General features: G+C 36.3%; 1 protein-coding gene across 3 annotated transcripts in view; it reads right to left on the bottom strand.

Annotated features, from left to right (window-relative positions):
- The window catches only part of NELL1 (neural EGFL like 1), a 609773-nt gene that overhangs the window by 343673 nt on the left and 243798 nt on the right, over nucleotides 1-22302 (bottom strand). For all 3 annotated transcript variants that reach the window (XM_081938833.1, XM_081938832.1, XM_081938834.1), the window contains exons 6-9: nucleotides 19923-19995; nucleotides 17094-17176; nucleotides 10587-10721; nucleotides 8924-9026 (exon numbers count right to left, since the gene is read on the bottom strand). In XM_081938833.1, the coding sequence (XP_081794959.1) occupies nucleotides 8924-9026; nucleotides 10587-10721; nucleotides 17094-17176; nucleotides 19923-19995 (394 nt within the window). The remainder of the gene's footprint in view (nucleotides 1-8923; nucleotides 9027-10586; nucleotides 10722-17093; nucleotides 17177-19922; nucleotides 19996-22302) is intronic.

Genomic DNA, 22302 nt, shown 5'->3' with positions numbered 1-22302 from the left:
CAAAGAGATCCAAAATTCCATATAGATCTTCAGTATTATACATAAATATTGACCTAAACTGGTTGTTTTCCTTTATGCTGGTATCTTATATGCGTGTCTGCAAAGTGCGGTTAAAAAAAGTCAAAATGGCAACTGTGATTGTATAATCAAAGCTATTCCTATTTTAAAAAATGATTGCAACATTATGGTCATTATCTCAACTATTCTGACCATATATAAATACATATATACAAATTATAAGTTGTGCTGAGCAAGGCCAGGAAATAATATTTTCCGTTGCAAGCTCTAAATTGATGGAAGTGTGTTGATACTCGAGGCACAAATATATGAAAGAAAAAGAGAAGAGCAACAAAGATGATAAGAGACCTGGAGATAAAACCGTACATTGAACAGTTAAGGGAACTAAGTTTGTCTAGCCTAATGAACATAAGGATTAGGGGTGACATGATTACTGTCTTCAAGTATTTGAGGGCCAGTCACAGAGACAAGGGAGTTGACTTGTTCTCCAAAGCACTTGAGTGCAGGACAGGAAGCAATGGCTAGAAGCTTGTTAAAGAGAGATCCAACCTAGAAATAAGAATAAATTTCCTGATAGTGAGAGCAATTAGCCAATAGAAGTATTGTGAGTGTTCCATCGTTGAAGGTTTTCAAGAAAAGATTGGACATTTATTTGTCCAGGATGGTATAAGGACTCCTGCCTTAGGCAGAGATTTGGACTAAAAAACCTCCAAGGTCCCTTCCATAATTCTATGATTCTAAAACTAATTCAAAGGAAGAAAAATAGTTTAGACATATTTACTTAAAATATGCTTTGTCCTAATCTAATAATATGAGACAAAGTAATGTCCCATAGCAATGTCTTACAAGTCCCCATTCAAGTCTTTATATATTTATATTTATATTCTTATATTAAATTTATATGCTGCCCATTGTTGAAGCAACTCTGGATGGCTTCTTCACATACAATCATTAAATGTTACAGTAAGTGTATGTATGTATATGTGTGTGTGTGTGTGTATGTGTGTGTGTGTGTGTATGTTGTATTTGTGCTGATAAATAACTAAAGGGAGACTAGTATAGATCCATTTCATAACACAAATATAAAAAGGCAACATTAAAAAAATGGTTTTCTGCCTGGATGGTCTTCTGTGATGAGCCGAATGACAGAAAGAGGGAGTAGTGAGCTCCCTACCATATTTGGGCATAGCATGGGTTGTAACACAAATACATACACACACACACACACACACACACACACACACACTTCCAAAGCAATGGCAATTAAATAACCTCATTTCTCAAATAATTTTACAGCTTTCTCTGTAGATTTGATTTGATCCTAGATTTTGTTCAGCTATATTTTCAGCAAATTGTTGTAATACATACATACAGACAGACATACAAACATACAGACATACATAAAAACACAAAAACACACATACACACAAACATGCTTTTCTGTATTATTAGAATCATGTTAATCAACCAAGATCTGATCTGAATTTGAGACTCAAGCATAATATAAATTGATTCAAACATCTGAATTCAGAGCAGAAAGATTAGATTCAAATTGAGCTGATAAAAGATTTTACCAAAGGCTTTAATGGAAAAAATATCAATATGCTTGTAGCTACATTTCTTTCTTTTTTTTCAGGGATGGGTGAAAGTAACAACAAACATAACAGCAGAATAAAATAAAAAAGGGGAGATTAGCCCAGCAAATACTTAAATGGATCCTGTCAAGGGTTCTGTACAATTCATTCTGAAACATTTCCCTGCACTTCTTCTGAAACAGAGTCTGTAGATGTGAAGAAAGCTAACACAGCAACCTCCTACTTGGCTAAATAGAAAATGTGCTTACTAATGCGAAAAGTATCCAACACCCATTGAAAATAAACATTTTCAAAAGTTCTTTAAAAGGTAGGTTTTCGGAATGTGCTGATTGCCTGCTTTTTTGAACTGGTAAATTTGTTGCCATGGATCCCTGTCCTTTTCTGCATTTTTTAAAAGAAATCTGGTTTGTGTGTAACACAATGATTATGCAAATTAGTCTATCAAAAAGCATCTTCACATAATTGTTGATGTTGTTATTGTTCAGTTGTTAAGTCCTTTCCGACTCTTTGCGACCCTATGGACCATAGCATGCCAGGTGCCCTGTCCTCCATTGTCTCCCAGAGTTTGCCCATGTTCATTGTGTTGATGACACTGTCTAACAATTTCATTCCCTGCTGTCCCCTTCTCCATTTGCCTTCAATCTTTCCCAGCATCACAGTCTTTTCCAATGAATCCTCTCTTCTAATTTGGTGAGAAAAGTATTTGAGCTTCCTTGTAATTAGACCAATTCATAATTAAGACTCATTCAAAATAGGTAAGCAGCAGAAAGAAACAAAAGGAGGCCATACGATAAGAAGGCATGGACTTGAAAACAGGTAAAAGAAAGAAGTAGTAGATAGAGTTAATCTGAGGGACTCTGTTCCATTCATTTTTTCCTTCTTTTCAAATGAACCTGTCTAAACCTATTCTACTAGGAGAATAGGGCATAGGCAAAAAAGAACAGGCAGAGTTTTCAGGGGTGATAAAACTCATGTCAGTATGAGAAACCCTTTCATGCAACTCATCAGCTCCTCACATTAGTTATATGCAGAAATCATCTTTAAAACTCTCCAAGTCTCTCTCCAGTCTTCTAATCTCTTTGAGCCAGTTTGAAGGTACCTGATTCAATTAGACACCATGTATTGATTCAAAGATTCAATTTGAAGGTGTGATTCTTGCCTTCAAGTCAAATCACCCTTCCCTAACATAAAAGAGAAAGGAGTTGCTTCAGCATTTACTCTGTTTGCATAATTTAAATTGTGTGAATGTATGTGAGAATTCACTTCGTGAAATAAGCAATAGGACTGCAAACAAAAAGAAAAAAGAAAATCTAGACACTTACAAAACCTACACTGTCATTGTTTTAGCTCCCATTATAAGAAAGAACAGGTGTGTATTTTAAAAACAAATATGCTAAATCCCCATCTGACCCCCCACATACATGATACTAATTTGTGCTACCCTCTGAACATGACAAAACTACAATATACAAACAGCACAAAAGAGCTAACACTAAAACAACCTGTACAATAACTATAGATTTAAAGCACCATCCTGGGATAGGACTTAATGTATATCCATTGATCCATTGAAAACAAATATTAACCTAAAACTGTCAGATAAATAATAATAGGATATAGCAATCTCACCCTTCACTACCCCATTCATCAAATAAAACATCCCAAAAACTTTCTTAAAGGCCACCACCTTTTCTCAGAGATGATGGGGGGAAGACAGCTGATACTAGAGCACTGAGGCCAGGTCTCTAAAAGCCTGGAACTTGACATCATGATCCTGGAACCAAGAATCAAAGAAGACTCTATTCAGATAAATATAAAGAGCAGCTTGTCCATAGAAATAAGGCAGAGTGATACTGTGGAGGGCTGTAAATTTAAACACTATCAATAGGCTTGAAAAAGAAGCCAATGAAAGTCTTACAATATAGTAAAACTTGAAAATAACAGAACAGTTTCTCAATCTCAGCAGCTGTAAGCTATGCAGACTTCAACTCCCCCAATTCCCTAGTTAGCAACTTAGTCCACCCAACTTATAGCTTTCAAGGTTGAGAAACACAGACATAGACAATTCAGAACAGCCCAAAGAACACTCCTCTTGACTCAGATCAAGAGCAACAAGGAACACCTAAAAGAAGACTGTAAATAATATGAGACAACCAAATGAATCATTCTTCCAACAGTAATTTCCAGAAATATTCATCATGTGAACATTAGGAACCCAAATTGTAAAATCATTAAATATGCAGAGATTCAGCTGTCCTCAGTCAAGACTCCAAGGCTTTTGAAACTGGGGAACTCCAGGACTCTTGAAGAAAATTTGAGGGAAGACTCTAAAAAGAATAGGAAATTCATGCAAGCTGAAAAATGACAATTCAGCTTAATGGTAGGAGAACGTCTATCATTGGCCTTCTGCTACTATGCCTTCTACTAACAGCCACAAAAAACAAAGATGTCAATATCATTAGAATAACAGTAATAGTGCTACTGCCCAAAATATTGTTTCTTTTGTTTTCGTCTATATTGGGAAATACAACTGATAATTATTCAAACTGGTCAACATAATGAATCAGGACATCTATGGGAAGAATAAAAAAGTCCCTTTTATAACCCTATAATCCTTTAATTCAGAGTAGAGATGGAACGACTGGATGGAGCTGAGCATTTTCAGGCTGGATGCCCTTCCTGACACCAAACAAGAGTTTACAGCAGATTTTTTTTCTTTGTGCCCTAGGAGAGAAACATCTGCTGCTACCTAAGATTAAACTCCCAACTATCTGAGTGAGAGGCAAGAGTCTTCACCACTAGACGGTCACACCAGTCATCTATGGGAAGAATATAAAGAATAAATAAAAGATATCCTTATGATAGAATATTGCTGGAACTAAATTTCACTATGCAATACTACAAAAGAATGAGAAGATAAATGGATTTACACCAATCAAGTGCATTCATTGCCTCTGATATCCAAGGATCATAACCTAAACAATAGAACGATTAGAACACAAATGAAAGAAAGTGACTTCTCAGTTGACCAGTCTGCCCCAAATCATGATTGGTATAGATCAAGAGGCCATTATAAGACAAATAGCAATTCAATTGTGAGAGGACAATTCTGTCACAAGGGATAAATGAAACAAAGACACAAGCTAGTGTAAACTGAGCATAAAGAAGAATCCAAAGAAAATTCCTTCAGCAAGAAATGAATAGGAGGGTGTTTTTAAAAGCCTATTAATTAAATAATGCTTCACAAGTTGGTAATATAGAGTAGCAAAAGGGGTCAAGATATAATAACGAAAGGAGATGCAATCAATAGGGGAAATAGTGTAAGGATTGCCTTTCACAATTTATCAAATGTCATCTTCCAAGATAGGGATAAATTCCAATGTGGTACATAAGAAGAAGATGGGGGTGGGCGTAGAGAGATAGAGAAGAAAAGAGAACTAGGAATTCTATAGGAAATGTTCATCTTCTCCTTAATTATCTCTCAGATTCCTAAAGGCTCCCTAAATACTATCTACAATTGCTAAGGCTTATATCATAGCATGCTCGCAACAAAAAGCAATGTTCTGCAAGATCTCTATTTTTATTATCACCTGTTTTACAACCTCAGTTTACGATTGGAACTTTTAAAAATGCATTACCAAATATATACTACTGTCCTGTGTACTATCCAGACACAATATACTGCCCAAAATATTGTTTCTTTTGTTTTCCTCTCTATTTGGCAATACAACTGATAATTACTCAAATTGTTGTACATAATTATAGGAATTAGAAGAAATACAGTGCCAGATGCTTAACATCGAGAAACCTAAATCTATACTACACAAGATGCTTGATTTGTGCCTATGCAGGATAATTAGCTACTGGAGGTATATAGAACTACCGGGACATATTCTATAGAAGTATATATAATCAGGGATGGGCTGCTCCGGTTCGCCTGGACTCAGGTTAACCCATAGCTAATGTTATGGTCAGTTCAGAGAACCTTCAAATCCCAACCCTGGCTGGCCCTGCCCACCCTGCCCCACCCCTCCGAGAAGTCTCCACAGTGTCCATTTTGGATGCAAGGTAAGTGCAGGGCCAATGTGGAGGCTCAGAGAGAGGGAAAGGGGCCTCCTGGAAGCTCCAGGAGGGTCTCCAGAGCCCGGGGAAAGCATTCAGGCTCAAGGAAAGCCTCAGGAGCCTGAGGAAGGAAAAAAATGTCTCCCCCCCTTGTTAAGTAATTAAGCTCCCCATTAGGAGAGTGAGTATGCAGAGAAGCATAATGAGAGTGATAAGGAATAACACGCACAAACCAGCATACCGAAACACTGAATACTATAAAAATATAGTAGTTTATTATGTAGAAATATAGAGGTATTCAGAGTCCGATTAACAGCCCAAGTCATACACGATTCAGTAATTCAGTTATCAAAATAATCAGTCTAACACACAAAGTATAGCTAAACAGTAGAAAACCACAATACCTCAAAATACACTGATCAACTTCTAACAAAACAGAGAGCTAACAGCCATTCTGGCTCCCTCTTATGGCTGCTTGACATAACAAGCCAATTACATCTCTTAAGCATTTAAAGTAACAGTAAAGTAATCATAGCTTATATACAATGCCAAGCCAAGCCTAGGGTTACATCCCTAACACCCCTGCCATGGTGCAGGAATCTGACTATGTCACACCTACCATGGCCATGCCCACCCAGCAACTGGGCAGAGAATCCGTTGCTTAAATTTTTGAAGTCTACTCTGTATATAATTTGATGGTAATAAATACAGGTAGTCCTTGACTTAGAACAGTTCCGTTTAAAGTTACAACAATACTAAAAGAGGGACTTATGACTATTTTTCACACTTATGACTGTTAAAGCCCTCGTGATCACATGATCAAATTTCAGACACCTGGCAACTGACTCATATTTACAATGGTTGCTGTGTTCCATTGTCATGCGATCACTAGCTGACAAGCAAAGTCAATGGGAAAGCCAGATTCACTTAACAACCATGTTACTAACTTAACAACTGCAATGATTCACTTAACAATTGTGACAAGAAAGGTCGTAAAAGGGGGAAAAATTCACTTAACAAATGTCTCGCTTAGCAACAAAACTTTTGGGCTCAGTTGTGGTCATAAGTCAAGGACTACTTGTATCTATATGTTGAGATGGGGTCTTTATTGCAGATGTCTCACAAATCCCCATCCCCAAATACACAAGATTCAAGGTTCTTGATGTGTCTGTGTGGAAGGAGTGGGTGTTTTCGCTTTCTCATATGAGAGTTTATATTCCAGAGTTCAGAACAAACCAGAAAGAAACCCTGTAAACTGTCAGATTTTTTTTTGCACAGAAATCAATCTATAGAGAACTATCACAATGGATAGAATGAATGACTAGCGCTGTGTGCACAAATTAACATTTGTGAGGCAAGAACTTGCTTTTGATTTAGAGAGTTGTGTGAACCAATACACAACCAATTACAATTATGTAAACCCACTCAGTTCTGGTTCATTCAATAAACTATGACTAAAGCAAGCCATGCTTTTAGTTTGCTGTGTGATACTAGTCATTAAGTGGAGTTCTATTTTCCTATTGTAGGCTTCACTATTTCCTATTGTAGGTTTCACTACAAGTCACAACGCATATTTTCTTTTCATGCTTTCTGCTTTATTAACAATCCAAATATAATATCTATCAATGTAGAGGATAGCACTTTGGTGCCGCTTGCTGAGAGTGTAGAAATTATCTTGCAAACTCTTCTATTATTAGATTCTCTCAAGGAGTAAATAAGGTAATTTCATTGTTGTATAGGAGGAGAGCAGGAGAGAAAATATGCCTTAAGTTCAGAATACTTCACCTTTGTTTAGAAACCTTTAAAAAAAATAGCAGTCTATTTAAAATTCTATAAGTTGTAGACTAGTATTACAGCAAACCCAGATATTTCTGAAAACTAGCTACTCATGATGGTTCTTGAGTTATACACTTATTGAAATTCATTAGTCCAAACTTCCAGAGGAGAACAACAGTACGTGATTCCACTGGAAATATCTGGAATTGAATTTAAAATCTTTATGAACAGTAATGGTATATTTTGATTCTCTGTAAGCATTATTGTTTATCTTGGATAATGATCTTGGCAAAATGAATGATTAAGCTCCTTTACTTCATTCTTGGGATATCTATAGTAAATATATGATGTAAGATTATTCTCCAACTATTTGGTTTATTTTTGGCATTCGTTTACAATTTGATTTCTTTAACTTTCTACAGTTTCTGAAAAGAAACAGGGGCATTCCACATGCAAAACTTTCTCTGGGATATTCTGGTTTTTACACAAATGCACCAAAATATACTTTTTCATGTAAGCTCATGCAATATAGCAGCAGTGAAATCCTCTGTAGTCTGCTACTGGTTCAGCGAATCTGCTACCAAGTGCGTGCTTTGCACACACATTTGAACCTGAGGCACTCCCACGCAGCACTAAAAAAGGAACATTTTGAATCCTTCCAGTCTGCAAAGTTAAATAGAACAGCAAGAGAGGAGAATTCACTGTGCCATGCGATTTAGATTAGCTAGAAAGCAGGAAATCCGATGATTCTAGCTAATATAAATCATGTGTCACAGCTGAGCATCAGAAATACCGCTTTGCCCGAACTGATAGCATTTTTACTACCAGTTCGGGTGAACAGGTAGCATTTTTTCTGAACCGGTAGCATTTCACCCCTGCAATATAGTCTCTCTTAAGCAGTTAACTATAATAGCTGGCCTTTTAAAGATACCATCTTGCCACCATCTGGCAAGTCAGTATAGAAGATTTCCGAATATATGATTACAAAAGCAGAACAAAGATTGCTTTCAGGTTGGTGTTACCAGAGCCTAATAATTTCCCCTAAAATGCCTTAATTAATATTTATAGCCTATATTAATTAGTCCCACCTTAGTTTCCCAGATAGAGTGGTACCTTGGTATTCATCATTAATTGGTTCCAGGACGCATGATGAGTACAAAAATGATGATTAAATAATGTAATGAGTTACAAGGCAACTGATACCAACAAGTGTGGTTGGGGTCAACAAGTGTGGTTTGGTGTCAATAAGTGTGGTCTGGTGGTCACAAGATTATGCATTGAGTATCAAATAAATGATGAGTACCAGGACAAAATGTTCATGTCAAAATGGGTCAAATACCAAATTTGATGAGTTTCAAAGTAGTTGAGTACCAAGGTACCACTGTACATAAAATGGGGGGAATTTTACACATACATATATGTACATGCATACATACAATTCTGGAACAGAAAGAGGAGAGATCTGTACTTACATTTGCATACTTTGCAACACTGGCCAGTTATATGGACTGGAAGACCATCAGAAGAACAATTCAATAGTGGGCAGGCCATTCGTCGGCATTCTACTACTCCATTCTAAACCAAGATCAGATAAATCCCAGTAGCATTAGATGGCATTCTTTGGTGGGCAGAATCTTATCTAACCCCTACCAATGTGAACCACTACTAGATTTCTAGGGGAAAAATATTTCTTTTATCCCACTCCCCCAAACCCAGCAATTGCCTAAGTATGGCAATCAAAAAAAAAAGAATCTTCTTAAACACATAAATAACACCTTTCACATTCTCTGTCAATCATCTTCAACATTTTAATGAAAACTTTTCTATTTTCTTGAGCAAACAAGACTTTTTTTCTGATACTTATCAAATAATTTCTACTAGGCAAGGTTTACATACTAATTCAGTTCCTCTGGTATTCAAAATGATAAATACTAATAACATAATACACATATTTCTATCATGCACTTTACAACTTAAGCATAATATTAATGTTTCTTTTTTACATTATCACAAAGGTGCCATTTAATTTTGCATTGAAGTATATAAATCCTTCTAATATAATTTAAATGTTAAACTTTTTGTTTTCTTCTTTATGTTACACAGGTAGGTCACAATTAGTATGAGATTAATGTAGGTAGCTCTTAATTTAAGACCATAACTAAGCCCATAATTAAAATCATAAATCATTTCATTTGTAAATCAAGGCATCACATATACATGGCCAGACCCATATATTTTTTTGCCGTGCAAACACTGCATTTCATTAAGCAAATGCCACAGTCACTGAGCACAATAGTTAAGCAAATCCATTTTCCTCAATAGCTGGAACCTGGAAGTGAATGCTAGAACCTGGCAAAAAAATTGCAAACCAGTGTCCTGTGACTATGAGATGCTGCAAATGGCCATAAAAGTGACCTGGTTGCCAAGTGCCCAAACTGAGATCACTTGATTGTGTTTCTTAGGTGGGTGGGGGAGGTGGTTTAACTTTGAACATGGATTATAAGTAGCTCTGAGGTCCATTGTAACTTTGGGTGGTTGTTAAGCTTCATAAGTGGAAGATTACCTGTAACGTGATATGATATTCCATTTAGTACAAAATTGTAAATTGGTACCAAGTTGCATTTAATGCAACCCAAAATTCTGTTATCATGAGGCTAGCAAAAAGTTTTAATAAGAAGAGGCTCCTTAATACATCAGAGCAAAAAATTAACGTCACTGAATGACATAAAATGTGGTTATAGCAACATTAAAATAGGATCAGATGTTGGAATGTCTGGATCTACAATACATTTTTTAAATTTTAATTTTGCTTTCTATAACTTCTTGTAAATTTAAATTATATGTATTTTTTAATCCTTTACAGTAATCTTTCATTACTATGCATATAGAAATTTATGTTTATTTTTTTTATCACCTACTTCCACCAAGTGGAGCCAATCACCCTATTTCCCATAGACATATAACTTTGAATAGTGTGAATTGAAGTAATGCAAGCATTTCATAAGATTCATTAACCTACCATATACATATTGATTTTTGTGAAGGTTACTACCAAATTTATATGATCTACCCACAAACCAATATCAAATTGCAATAAGTTGCTTTATCCTCATAGATAAGTTAGAAGTGTCTTACTTTACATGTGCAATTTCTGCAGTGATCATCTTCTACCCATGAGTCTTTGTCTCGGTAGATGAGTCCATTTACTTGGCAAGTCTTCTCACAGTGACAGTTTTCCAACTGGCTAAGTCTCATTTCTGCATAATTTAGCTATAAAAGAAAGTTACTTGATTTAATTTCTGGAACTCATGCAAACCGCTGAAGTAAGAAATTCTACAAGAAAGAGGCAGGCAATAGCAGCTGGCTAAGAGGTAAATTTACAATCAAAATAATACAAACCAAGCACTAATTATGATTGAGGCTGGAACAGAACAACACGTATAAATGTCTCATATAAGGTGATCATCACTATATAACACAAGCAAAACATAATTATTCAATCAATTTCTTTAAATGTTACTTGTTTATTCATTAAGAAATCCATAAAAAGCAAGAGCATCCAGATATTCAACGGATATGAAAATATCTTTTGAAAAATCATAATTTGTCACAGAGGCATTTGATGATAAATTGAATCTCTTTCAGTGGTGGGTTCTTACCGGTTTGCACTGGTTCGGCAAAACCGATAGTGGTTTCACAGCCTGGGTCACTGGAACTAGCAGCAATCCAGGCCTGCCATACCCCCAAACCTTTTCTCAGGGCAGCCCCATAGGGGCGGCCATCTTGTTTTTTTGCTTCTGCGCATGCACAGAACATTTTTTATTGCACTGTGCATGCACGCACATGGTGCATACACAAGCAAACCAGCAGTAGTTCCTGCTGGAACCCACCCCTGATCTCTTTCCCTACTCAACTCTCACTTCCAACATCCCCTTTAATCCGGAGTGTTCTGCATAGTCATATATCCAAATCTACTGATTCTTGAGCTCTTTCAATTGAAAATACTAAGGATTCTGCTTGAGTAGTTCCCCTAGATACCAAATAAGTCCATAGCCTACTATATAAGTAGTTTGCCACACCCATAGGGCAAGTTTCTGACAGGTAATCAAAATAAATTATTGGGTGACAAACAAGGGAGTATGATTTCTGATCATTTCAGAATTGCACAAACAAATATCAGTGGGGTTAGGAACAGTGGGATGGCAATTACAAAGATACAGGTGCCTGGAAGTAGACACTTATATCTAGCACCTGATCAGCTCACACAAAGCCCTATTCTGAGCACTTTCAAGAAAACCTTCTATTGCATGCCCTGGTGAAATCAATTGCTCCCAATTTCTCTTGCTTCTCTTGCCTGCCTTGAAGAGAAGAAAATGTTGCTTCCTTTGCTGCTTGTTAATACAAATTGCTGGAAACCAGTTTCACTGACAAGCTGTACAAATTTTCTCAAAAAAAAAAAAGCTTGAACATGCAGTAGGAGAAAATACTTCTTTGGGAATTAGGAGCAGATTTAATGCAGCCACAAAACCCTGGAAAAAGAGTTTTGTAAAAAATAATAATCAGAAAATGTGCTTTATATGTGCTCCCAATTCCAAAGTATTTGAAGGATTTGCAAAACTGTGTGTATTGCCATTAATTTAAAGCACATGTACCTGTTTTAGCAGTATCAATATATGTAGACACTGACCCATTCAAAACAGGCTTTGTAATTATTAACAGCTGAATTATTTGGTGTTACACAGTTAGTGATGACATTAATTTTTTTAAAGTTAAAGATAACATTACACACACATGTGTTGGTGAGTGTGTATTGTTAGAAGAAAAACCCAGTTCCAGTTCCACGCCAGGAATAAAATGGAGGCTGACTGGAAAGAAAGATTCTGTTTATTGGTGAACAGAACCAACACACACAAACAGTGTGCAGTTCTGGGACAGTTGACCAAAATGGAGTTGAGAGTGTGTGGGTTTTATTCCTTTTAGATCCCCCTGGGGTCAGGTAGGGGTCGTGGCTGGCCCTATTGCACGGTTGTTAAATTCGCAGTGTCACATTGCCATTATGTAACATTTTGTGACTGTTTTTCCCATTCATGGAGCTGGGGTGGGTGTGGCCTGTGCATAATACATCCAGACCGCAACCTGCCACTGAATGTGTGTGTGCGCCTGTGTGCCAGTGGTAGGTTGCAGGCAATACACCCCGGTATGGGCATACCGGAGCCAGCCCGAAGCACCAGATACTGTTCGGGTACAGTGCTCCGGAGGGCCCATCCGCCTGCCCAAGCTCCTTACCTGTCTTTTAAGGCTTCTGTGCTTCCGCACATGCGCATGGCGCATACAGCACCTGCACGATGCTCCGCTGAATAGCTGGAGCGTTGCAGAGGCTTGCAGAAGCCTCACTGTCAGGTAGGACGCATGGGCACATCAAGCGCATGTGTGCACGTGCTGCGCAGGTGCATATGGGTGACGCCGGGGCCCACCACTGGCACGTGCACATACCTATCCACTACCCATATGTACATAAATAAAAGAAGAATGTCAAGCATTAATAAGAATTTTAGATATTAATATAAACTCCAAGCTAAACATCTTAGTTTTACATCTCAATTTTACGCTGTAAAAATTTCAGTGCAAGTTCAAAAGAAAGCAGAAATAATTGGGCTCAATCTGCTAATTGATATAAAATTATACATTGCACAGCAATCTTTTCTGCCTAGGACCCTTTTGATCACTGAGATGCATATATATTGATTGTGCATTTACTATTTATGATGAAAATTATATATCAGATGCAATTCTCAAATAAGTAATAGAATTATTTACTGAAACTATCAGAGAAAAATCCATTAAGAGTGTGTTTATATTGCACTTTGTATAAACTCACAATTTTCTATTTTAGGCCATCTTATGGCAATATATCCCATTTTCACTCAATTGTCACTTGTACAAGATTGATACAACTATCTTCTAAAGCTTTTGTGTATTATATTATATAAAGCACAGTAGAACATAAAAATCAAAAAATAATATTCTGATTATAGTTTTCACATCTGAATTGAAAGGCCTTATTTGTAGCAGGGCAGCATCTATTCTGAATCAAACCTAATGCATACACTCCTTAATCATATACGATTTATGGAGGAAAATGCATCATTTACAATAGCAATTTGCAATACTTATCAAGTGAAATGAAAAGTGATATGCAATCCTTTATTGAAGTGCTACCTTCTTGAATTTTACATTTCTCTGCAGCTCTCAAAAAGATTCATGGATATATTTTTATAAAAATTGCATAAGAATATTGTATGTATAAGAGTGTCACCTATTATCTTCTTCCAGACATTCTACCACCACCACCTTTTTCAGTCCAGCTTCCTATATTCTAAAATTCATTCACCAGATCCAGATCTGTTTGTCTTCTGAGCACATGTAGTCAACCTGGGATGCCCTCCCATATAGACCCATAAAATCAGCACAGATTCTAGACTCAGGAAGATAGATGGCAATGTACATTTATTAAATGATGATATGTTTTTAGCTTTGTTGTTAATATTTTTTAAATCTGTGATTCAAGATCATCATTAGAATGGGCATCCATCACTTTTTAAATCTCCCCTGAATGCAAAACTTTATTTTATGCTTCAAAAGTTACTATTCTTTGATAAACCAACCACTTTTTCAGAAATCACCAAGAAAACATATCTCCATTTACATTTATTAAAATGTTGTACTATCTTTATTCATAATTAAGCAATGTTGCTTCAGAATATTTACTTTAAAATATGGACTGATTAAAAATATAATGTATTTTAGTAATTATTAGACACCCCAAATGGCTTCTAAAAGTTTGGTAAGCCCATCTGAGTATCTTTCAGAATGCATTGTGTCTTTGATGGAATACTTAGCATTATTTATCGACATTTATTAAATTCTATAAAGGTAAAGGTTCTATTCACACATATGTGCAAGTTGTTCCTGATTCTAGAGAGCGGTGCTCATCTCGATTTCAAAGCCAAAGAGCCAGTGCTGTCCGAAGACATCTCTGTGGTCATGTGGCCGGCATAATTTACCACCAAAGGCACACAGAATGCTGTTACCTTCCCACCAAAGGTGAATCCTAATTTTCTACTTGCATTTTTATATGCTTTCGAGCTGCTATGTTGACAGAATCTGGGACATGTAACGGGAGATCACTCCATTATGCAGTGCTAGGGATTTGAACCACCAGCCTTTCTGATCGACAAACCCAGTGTCTTAGACACTGAGCCACCATGTCCCTATTAGATTCTATACTATGATATAAAAGACCAGATTTATGATGAGATGAGCAATTGTTCTTTCTTTTGGAAAGGAAATAAAGAACAAACATGCCTTTTAAGTCTAATTTCTGTTTAAAGGCTATGAAAAGACTATTAAGAAATATATACAACAGAACACATACATACCCACACATACACAATTTTCTTGTCTCTTTTCAGTGCACCACCCTTTTCAGAATTAAAGTGGGTGGGAGAACACAAAGGATGACTCATAACCACTACCTAATAGTGTATATAGGCAAACATCAATATCAGCTATAAGATAAAACATCCAATGGAAGTTTTGCTCTTTTGAAACACACAAAAATGGTCAGGATTTGCATTGTGATTCTGTCTTTCATGTTGCCAACTTTGATAGATCCCATAGGGACTGTTAAAACAAAAGTAAACCATGGATTCTGTATTCATTAATAAAAATAGAAACAATGTAATATGCCATTTGCTTAATTAAAATTACAAGTCACTCAATTAGGACTGACTCAGCATACATTAAATCCATAGAATGCCTCGGAATTGTCTTACTTTCTTGCAGTAACATGAGGTGATATCTAATATTTTTCTTTTTCCAAACAACCCGTTTCAAAGCATGCTGTAAAAATAGCGCATACATAAATGAAGATGGAGCATCAATAAACTGTCTAAAACAAGATATATGTCAGGGAATTCATGAAGAGTCTGCAGCCTGGTATACGTTTCATTCAAAGCTTTTATTTAAAACAAAAGGCCAAGAACTTTTAAATTTTAATTCCACTGTTTTCAGTTTGGAAACAACACTACAAGCCTACACATGTTTATTCAGAAATATTCTATGTGTATGTTCAATGGGTTAGTCTCAAATAATATACTTTTTACTGAAATCAGCAGGATTTGTAACAATTTTTAACACCCATAGCAGTCATTTCTCTACTTTACCATATGTAAATGTTGATTATTCTGGTAGACTGATCCTATCAACTACGGCCTAAAACAGTGTTGTCAAACTCAACTCACTGAGGGCCACATCAGGGTTGTGTTTGACCTTGGTGGGCCAGGGGAAATGGCCAGGGTTGGTATAGCCACTTGATATCATTCATGTTGGGGGCACCTGTGGTGGCCCGAACAGTCTGCCAGCGAAAACGGACTCCCGAGCTCCATTTTTGGCTGCAAAGGCCTCCTGCAACCTTCTGCCAGCAAAACAGAGCTTGAGAAGGCTGCCCATGGCCCTTGCAAGTTCCATTTTTGACTGTGATGCCTTCTGCAACCCTCTGTCAATGAAAACAGAGTTCAGGAGGGCCGCACACAGCCCTTGCAAGCTCCGTTTTCACTGGCTGAAGCACCGCGGACTGGCCCTTCACTGTTTCCAGGGTGGCCCCATGGACCAGATTTAAGTACCTTGTGGACCGGATCTGGCCCCCTGGGCCTTAGGTTTGACACCCCTGGTCTAAAATGAGAGACAAATTTGTCTACAATATAGCACAATTCCACACAATTAACATTTTCCATTACACTAGAAAACAAAATCCTTGTTCACTCTAGACCCACAGTCTATTCAAAGCGATTATGAAGCGCACATAGAGTATAGAGTATACAGAACAACGGAGAGCAGAGCCAGCTATTATTTCCACCCATTTTTACTCTTTCTCCTTGCTTCCATCTTCATTCCCCTCCTCTTATACAACAGCTAGGATATGGACAGAACATACATACCGGAGTATTGAAATGCTTATTTGCAGACAGTTTTATGACATTATCAGGTCCTGCAGATGTTTCATTACCAGATGACATCATCAATGCTTTGAGCACTAATGATGTTACCTAGTTTGGGTAATGAAACATCTTCAGGAAAACAACCAAGCTCAGAAAGCATCAAGAATCCTTCATTTCAGTGGTGGGATGATGGCAGTTTAACAACCAGTTTGGTGAGCCCATGCTTCATGTACACCCACAGAGCCGAAAATGGAGCTTTTAGAAACTCAGTTGCTTACTTTCCAAGTCAGCGGTAAGTAAAACGGATGGGGGGAGGAAATCAGCTGTGCTGTGTGATTGAGATGAGCTAGAAAGCATGAAATAAAGGATAGGATAGAGAAGGATGGGTGGGTGGAACCAGTTGATTGTCGGAGCTACCAGTTCACCTGAACTGGTCCGAACCGACTGAATACCACCTCTGCCTCATTTCAACCCTGAACTACATTTTTTCTCCTTTATTCAAGACTCTGGTTTAACAAGTTCTTCTTATAATATGGATTATGTTCATTGACAAAAAGTGGAAAAACTACAGACATAGTAGACTTAACAGATGGAGGAAATGGCAACTTGGATTAAAAAATGTGAATAAGTGCCAGGTACCTACTTTTGCTGTCATTTTAGCCAGAAGCTCTTGTAAATCCATAATTCCTTGTACCAGGCTTAAGAAGTCACTGCAGGTAGGGCAGGCTCAATAAAAAGAAAGAATAAATATTGTATTATTAAAAACCAGACTGAACAAAGAAATAAAACACAACATGCTTAACATTTCAGAGGCCAAATACATATTGATTGGAACATTGTAATGGATAGATTAGGAAAGCTATAGACGAATGACATTGGATACCATCACGGTTTTGAAAGCCTGATCAAAATGTTTTCCATTTTTCTTAGTATTATGGTGAAACAAGCTGTTGCTATGTAAGCCTATTGTCTTTCTCATTTGAATAGGTAATGTTCATGGTTCACAATTTGTAATTTCCACGCTTATTGCCTACTACTTGCCTAGAACCCAGCACCATCATGAATGGGAAGCAATCTGACATAAACCAGCAAAAGGCCTTTGATGCTGCTCCAAGCAATAATTGGCATTTCCATTCCTAACCAACCAGATACGAAGAACAAGCATAGCCTCCAGGTTGGTTTAGCTCTGGAAATCCATTGTAGTCATTCCAAAAGGAGTTTGGAAGTGAAAAATATGGCTGTACTTCTACTGCAAAATTGAATAATAAATGTAATTATTGGATAACTATCAATTTATAAAAGGTAAACTGAGTGGGCAGAGGTCTATAGTTAAATTATAAAATGTAGACAATCGGTTCCTATATTCATTTTATTTGCACTCTTAATTGAAAGTTAACCAATTTTAATTGCAAATTTTAATTTGCCATTACTAGTTCTGTTCTGCTGCTCGGAAATCAGTTAGCAGAAGAAATGCAATTAAAATGATTATAATCCTTAGGACCAGAAGAACATTTGGATTGACAAAATTATGAAGCCAAATGTGAAAACTGCATACACCTCTCAAAAGATTTTTACATTACTTGAGATAATCCATATGTGTGCTTTTAACATTGTGATTTGTTGATATACAAACAATCCACATTGAAATAGACTAGAGTTCTAACTGAAAACATTTCTGCAATTAAATCTTAGAAGGAATGTTTTTATATTAACCAGGAAGGATAGATAAAGAGTACATTTTCATGATAGATAAATAAGAGAAAGAGGGAGGGAGAGAAAGAGAGAGAGAGAGAGAGAGAGAGAGAGAGAGAGAGAGAGAGAGAGAGAGAGAGAGAGAGAGAGAGAGAGAGAGAGAGAGAGAGAGAGAGAGAGAGAGAGAGAGAGAGATCTTTTTTGTTAAAAAGAGTAACAATCATAAAGATTCCCAATGGCACAAATCAGCCCTAGGGCAAAATTAATTGCAAGTCAATCAACTATTATTAACATTTTACAAAAACTTGAGAATCACTGGTTACTAATGGATGGATTTTAAAATTCCAAAACTTTCAAATGAAGTTTTAATATTAAATGGCTTCCCTTTATAAAAATTTGGCAATATCATAAAAAAACACTCAAAATATTTGTTATTTTAGAAACATAGAGTTACAAAATTGGAAAGCCTCATTTAGAATAGCAAGACTAATTATGTGCTTAGTGCAGAAATCCAAATTAAAACACTTCCTAATAAATGAATACCAGCCTCTAGTTGAACATATTCGCTGTATGGAAACCCATCACTTATTTACATTCCTTTCCAAGATTCCCAATTACTTTGGTTGTATGTTAGTAAACAATGGTGGTGTGATGGCTAAGTGGTTAGATGCTGAGCTTGTTAGGTGAAAGCCTGGGTTCAAGACCTGAGTGCTACACAGCAGGTGAACTCCCATCATTTGCCCCCTGTCCACCTATCACTTAGAAAGCATGCAAATGCAAGTGGATAAATAGGTACCACTTTGGTGGGAAGGTACCAGTGTTCCGTGTGCCTTTGCATATAGTCACACTGACCACATGACCATGGATGCATTCTAAGAGAACACTGGCATCTTCAGCTAAGAAACGGATATGAGCATTGCCCCCTAGAGTTGGATATGAGTGGACAGGGGAAACCTTTAGCATTAAACTATGAGTAAACTACACATGATACAATCACCATGTAAGAGTAGCCTAGTTCTTTTGCTTCCTAAGAATGCTGATGACTCTCCTGCCTAAAGGCATTTTAAAAAGTGTGGCAATAAGTGGAAAAATAAGGAAAACAGTTGTTAGGAAGCTCTAATTCAGCTTTATGATAAATTTAATTTAGAAAATAAATATCAATGTTTTTATATAAAATGTACATTATCATATAGGAGCATTAAGTCTAGGAGTTATATTCTCCTATAGTCCCTTGTTATCTATATTCCAGAAAAAACAATGCTCTATCTCCTGAAGAAATAATTATCCTCCCGGTGAACAAAATTGATTATTTCTTGCTCTGGGCCCTAAAGAATATCACTTCATACCATGTTTCCCCGAAAATAAGACCTCCCCAGGTAATAAGCCCAATCGGGCTTTTTGAGCACATGCGCTAAAATAAGTCTTCCCCTGAAAATAAGCCCTCCCTGAAAATATTCCAACACAGCAGCAGCCATAAGGTGACCACACTTGCTACCTCCTGCATCTCAAAAATAATAAGGCCTCCCTGAAAATAAGCCCAAGTGCTTATTTCAGGGGTCAAAAGAAAATAAGACCCTGTCTTATTTTTTGGGAATCACAGTGTAATATATGCAACCTTCATCACATGTACTTTCTTGACTTGAACTTAAAAAAATGCGTAATTCCTCATGCACAACCTGGGATTATCAAATGCTTTAACAACAAGGAACAAGGTTTGTAAAACACAGTACGTTAAGCAATATAAATGTAACTTAATATGCCAAATATAAATGCTACTTACTGCGATTCAGATTAGGACACTGAGTTATATATCCATTAGGCATAAAGATGACTTTCGCATCTTGAATGATACCCTTTATAACAGAAGAGAAAGCTGATAATATATAGCAACACAATTAAAGTGCACAAAATCATTCACTACTCATCTATTATTAGACTCAAGAAATCGACAGAGTTATACTGTAGCCTCATATTAATTTAAAATAATGAGATATATTTTCTTTTTCAAAAAAAAATTTAACCTTATTCAGGCATCTTTGTAAGTAAAGTAAACTAATGATCTTGAGGCCGGATGAAAATATATCACACCAGCAAGATCCTAAACTTTACAGAATAGAAACTTAGGAGCCAGATGCACCATTAGAATGGAAGTGAGAAAGAAAGCTTTGTCTATGGAAGCTTCTTAGAAACCGCTCAATCCTACTTAACCCAAATCATCGTTATCTTTTTCATCATTTTTTTCAAGTACTAGAGAATGCAGTACCTCGTCATCATATAACAAAAATTGAACAAGTATCAAAACTATCACACCCATACGATACAGGACAGAAGATTCAGAAAACAAAAGATGCAGTCAGAACAAAAGAAAGCATATAGTTCCACTATAGCACCACATACTGTAGTTTGCTTTCTTCAGTTTCTTGATCTTTGACAATCTCTTTTCACTTTTATGCTTAACAATTGGATTTAATTTCACAGTTCTTCTGTTTCCATATCCATGAGGTCGAGTGTTTCAAAGCAATTCTTCTTTAAAATTATGGATATATATTTTATTCTTTTTCTTTCTTTCAAGTTTTTTTATTTTATTTTATATGTATGTATCAATGTGTGAACAGTGTAGGACCTGGCTGTTATACATTCTAATACAAATAGAACTAGTAGAATTAATCATAGTTATTACATTCAACCAACTTATATATTTCTAATACACATTTACATTAAATTATCGTCTATCATTATTTAATTATTCCATGTTTTCTCTGGCTGTTGCTTTTATTTTATCATGTAGAAGTGTATACACTAATATTCCCCTTCCTCTTATTTCTATCTCTTATTCTAACTTTTAATCATGTCACCCTTTTATTTCTATCCTATCTAACTTTTAATCATGTCACCTACCTAAAGGAAAAGAAAGAGAAGGAGAAAGAAAAGCAAATTAGAACAACAAGAAGAAAGAAAAATCATCTATCCATCATCTCTTGCCCGCTTTAGTAGTTTAATTGTTATGTTTTTCTTGACTTGCCTCCCATATTCCTCTCTTAGATCTTTATCTCTTCCTGCACCTATTTCTTGGCTATTCAATCTAGGTATTTCTCCCATTTCTGCCCTCTTCCACTGCCTAGTTTCCAAAATTTCTGCCCACGCCCCTAGCTCCCTTTCTTCCTGCATCTCAAATTCTCTTTTCAACTCTCTTAAAATATTTTCCCACTGGTTTAATTCACCAATCACTGTTATTTTCGTGGTTATCTCCTCATCTTCTTCTTTTGTTCACTGGTTCTTCAGTTCAGGCTTTTCGTCCCTTTCTTTTGTTGGTTCCTCTCTTTTCTGGGAGTCTTGGTCTTTACTCATCATTCCTCAAATAGCATTTTCCCTATTTTCCATAATCTCCTTAAATCCTTTCTTCATGATGTGCTTTGTATTTTGAAAAAGGGACACCATCTCCTTCAAACTTCCACTCATTTCTTCTTTACAAAGCATCTTATTTTGTTTTTAAAAGTCCAACTTTTGTCCAGTAGTCCAAGAACCATTTATTCAGTCCTAAAGTTGCCCTCCAAGGAGTATACTAATCACAGTTCTTTATATCCCATACATAAACAATAAGTTCCATTTAAATAGTTCCAGAAGTTATCAAAAGCCTCTTTACGTCTCCTTTACAGATTCACTCTTCAAGCATAATATTTAGGGGTCCCTTTAATTAAATAATGTCCTTGTTTTTATATTTAAGTCTCCAGTAATCATGGGGTAGTTAGGTATAATCCAGTAAATATTTTCACAGTCCTTCATTTTCCCAGACTTGTATACTTTCCTTTCATCAGCAGGTGACATTCTCAACTTAAATTTCAGTGCCACTAGTTAATCATGCTTTTATAGTTGTCATTCAATTATAAAAGCACAATAATTTTTTTAAGTAACTGATTCCAGCATTTTAAAATGCCTTTCCATTACCATTTCTTTCCAATTTAAGAGTACAATTTTCTTTATATTTAAAAAGTTATTATTTTTCCTCTCTTTAAGTCTTTCTTTCTGGTTTGGTGTTTTTTCTCAAAATACTTAAATGCCACTTTAACAAATAATTTTGCCCAAATAGTTCTAAATTATTCCTTGGGGTTAGGTTTTAAGCAAACAGGAATCCTCTCCCGCAGTTCTAGTCACTGTTCACC

This window comes from Natrix helvetica (genome assembly GCF_964273705.1).
Source record: "Natrix helvetica genome assembly, chromosome: 1".
Taxonomy (NCBI): Eukaryota; Metazoa; Chordata; class Lepidosauria; order Squamata; family Natricidae; genus Natrix; species Natrix helvetica.
The sequence above is the reverse complement of the archived record's forward strand: the minus strand, read 5'-3'. Positions and strand labels throughout refer to the sequence as shown.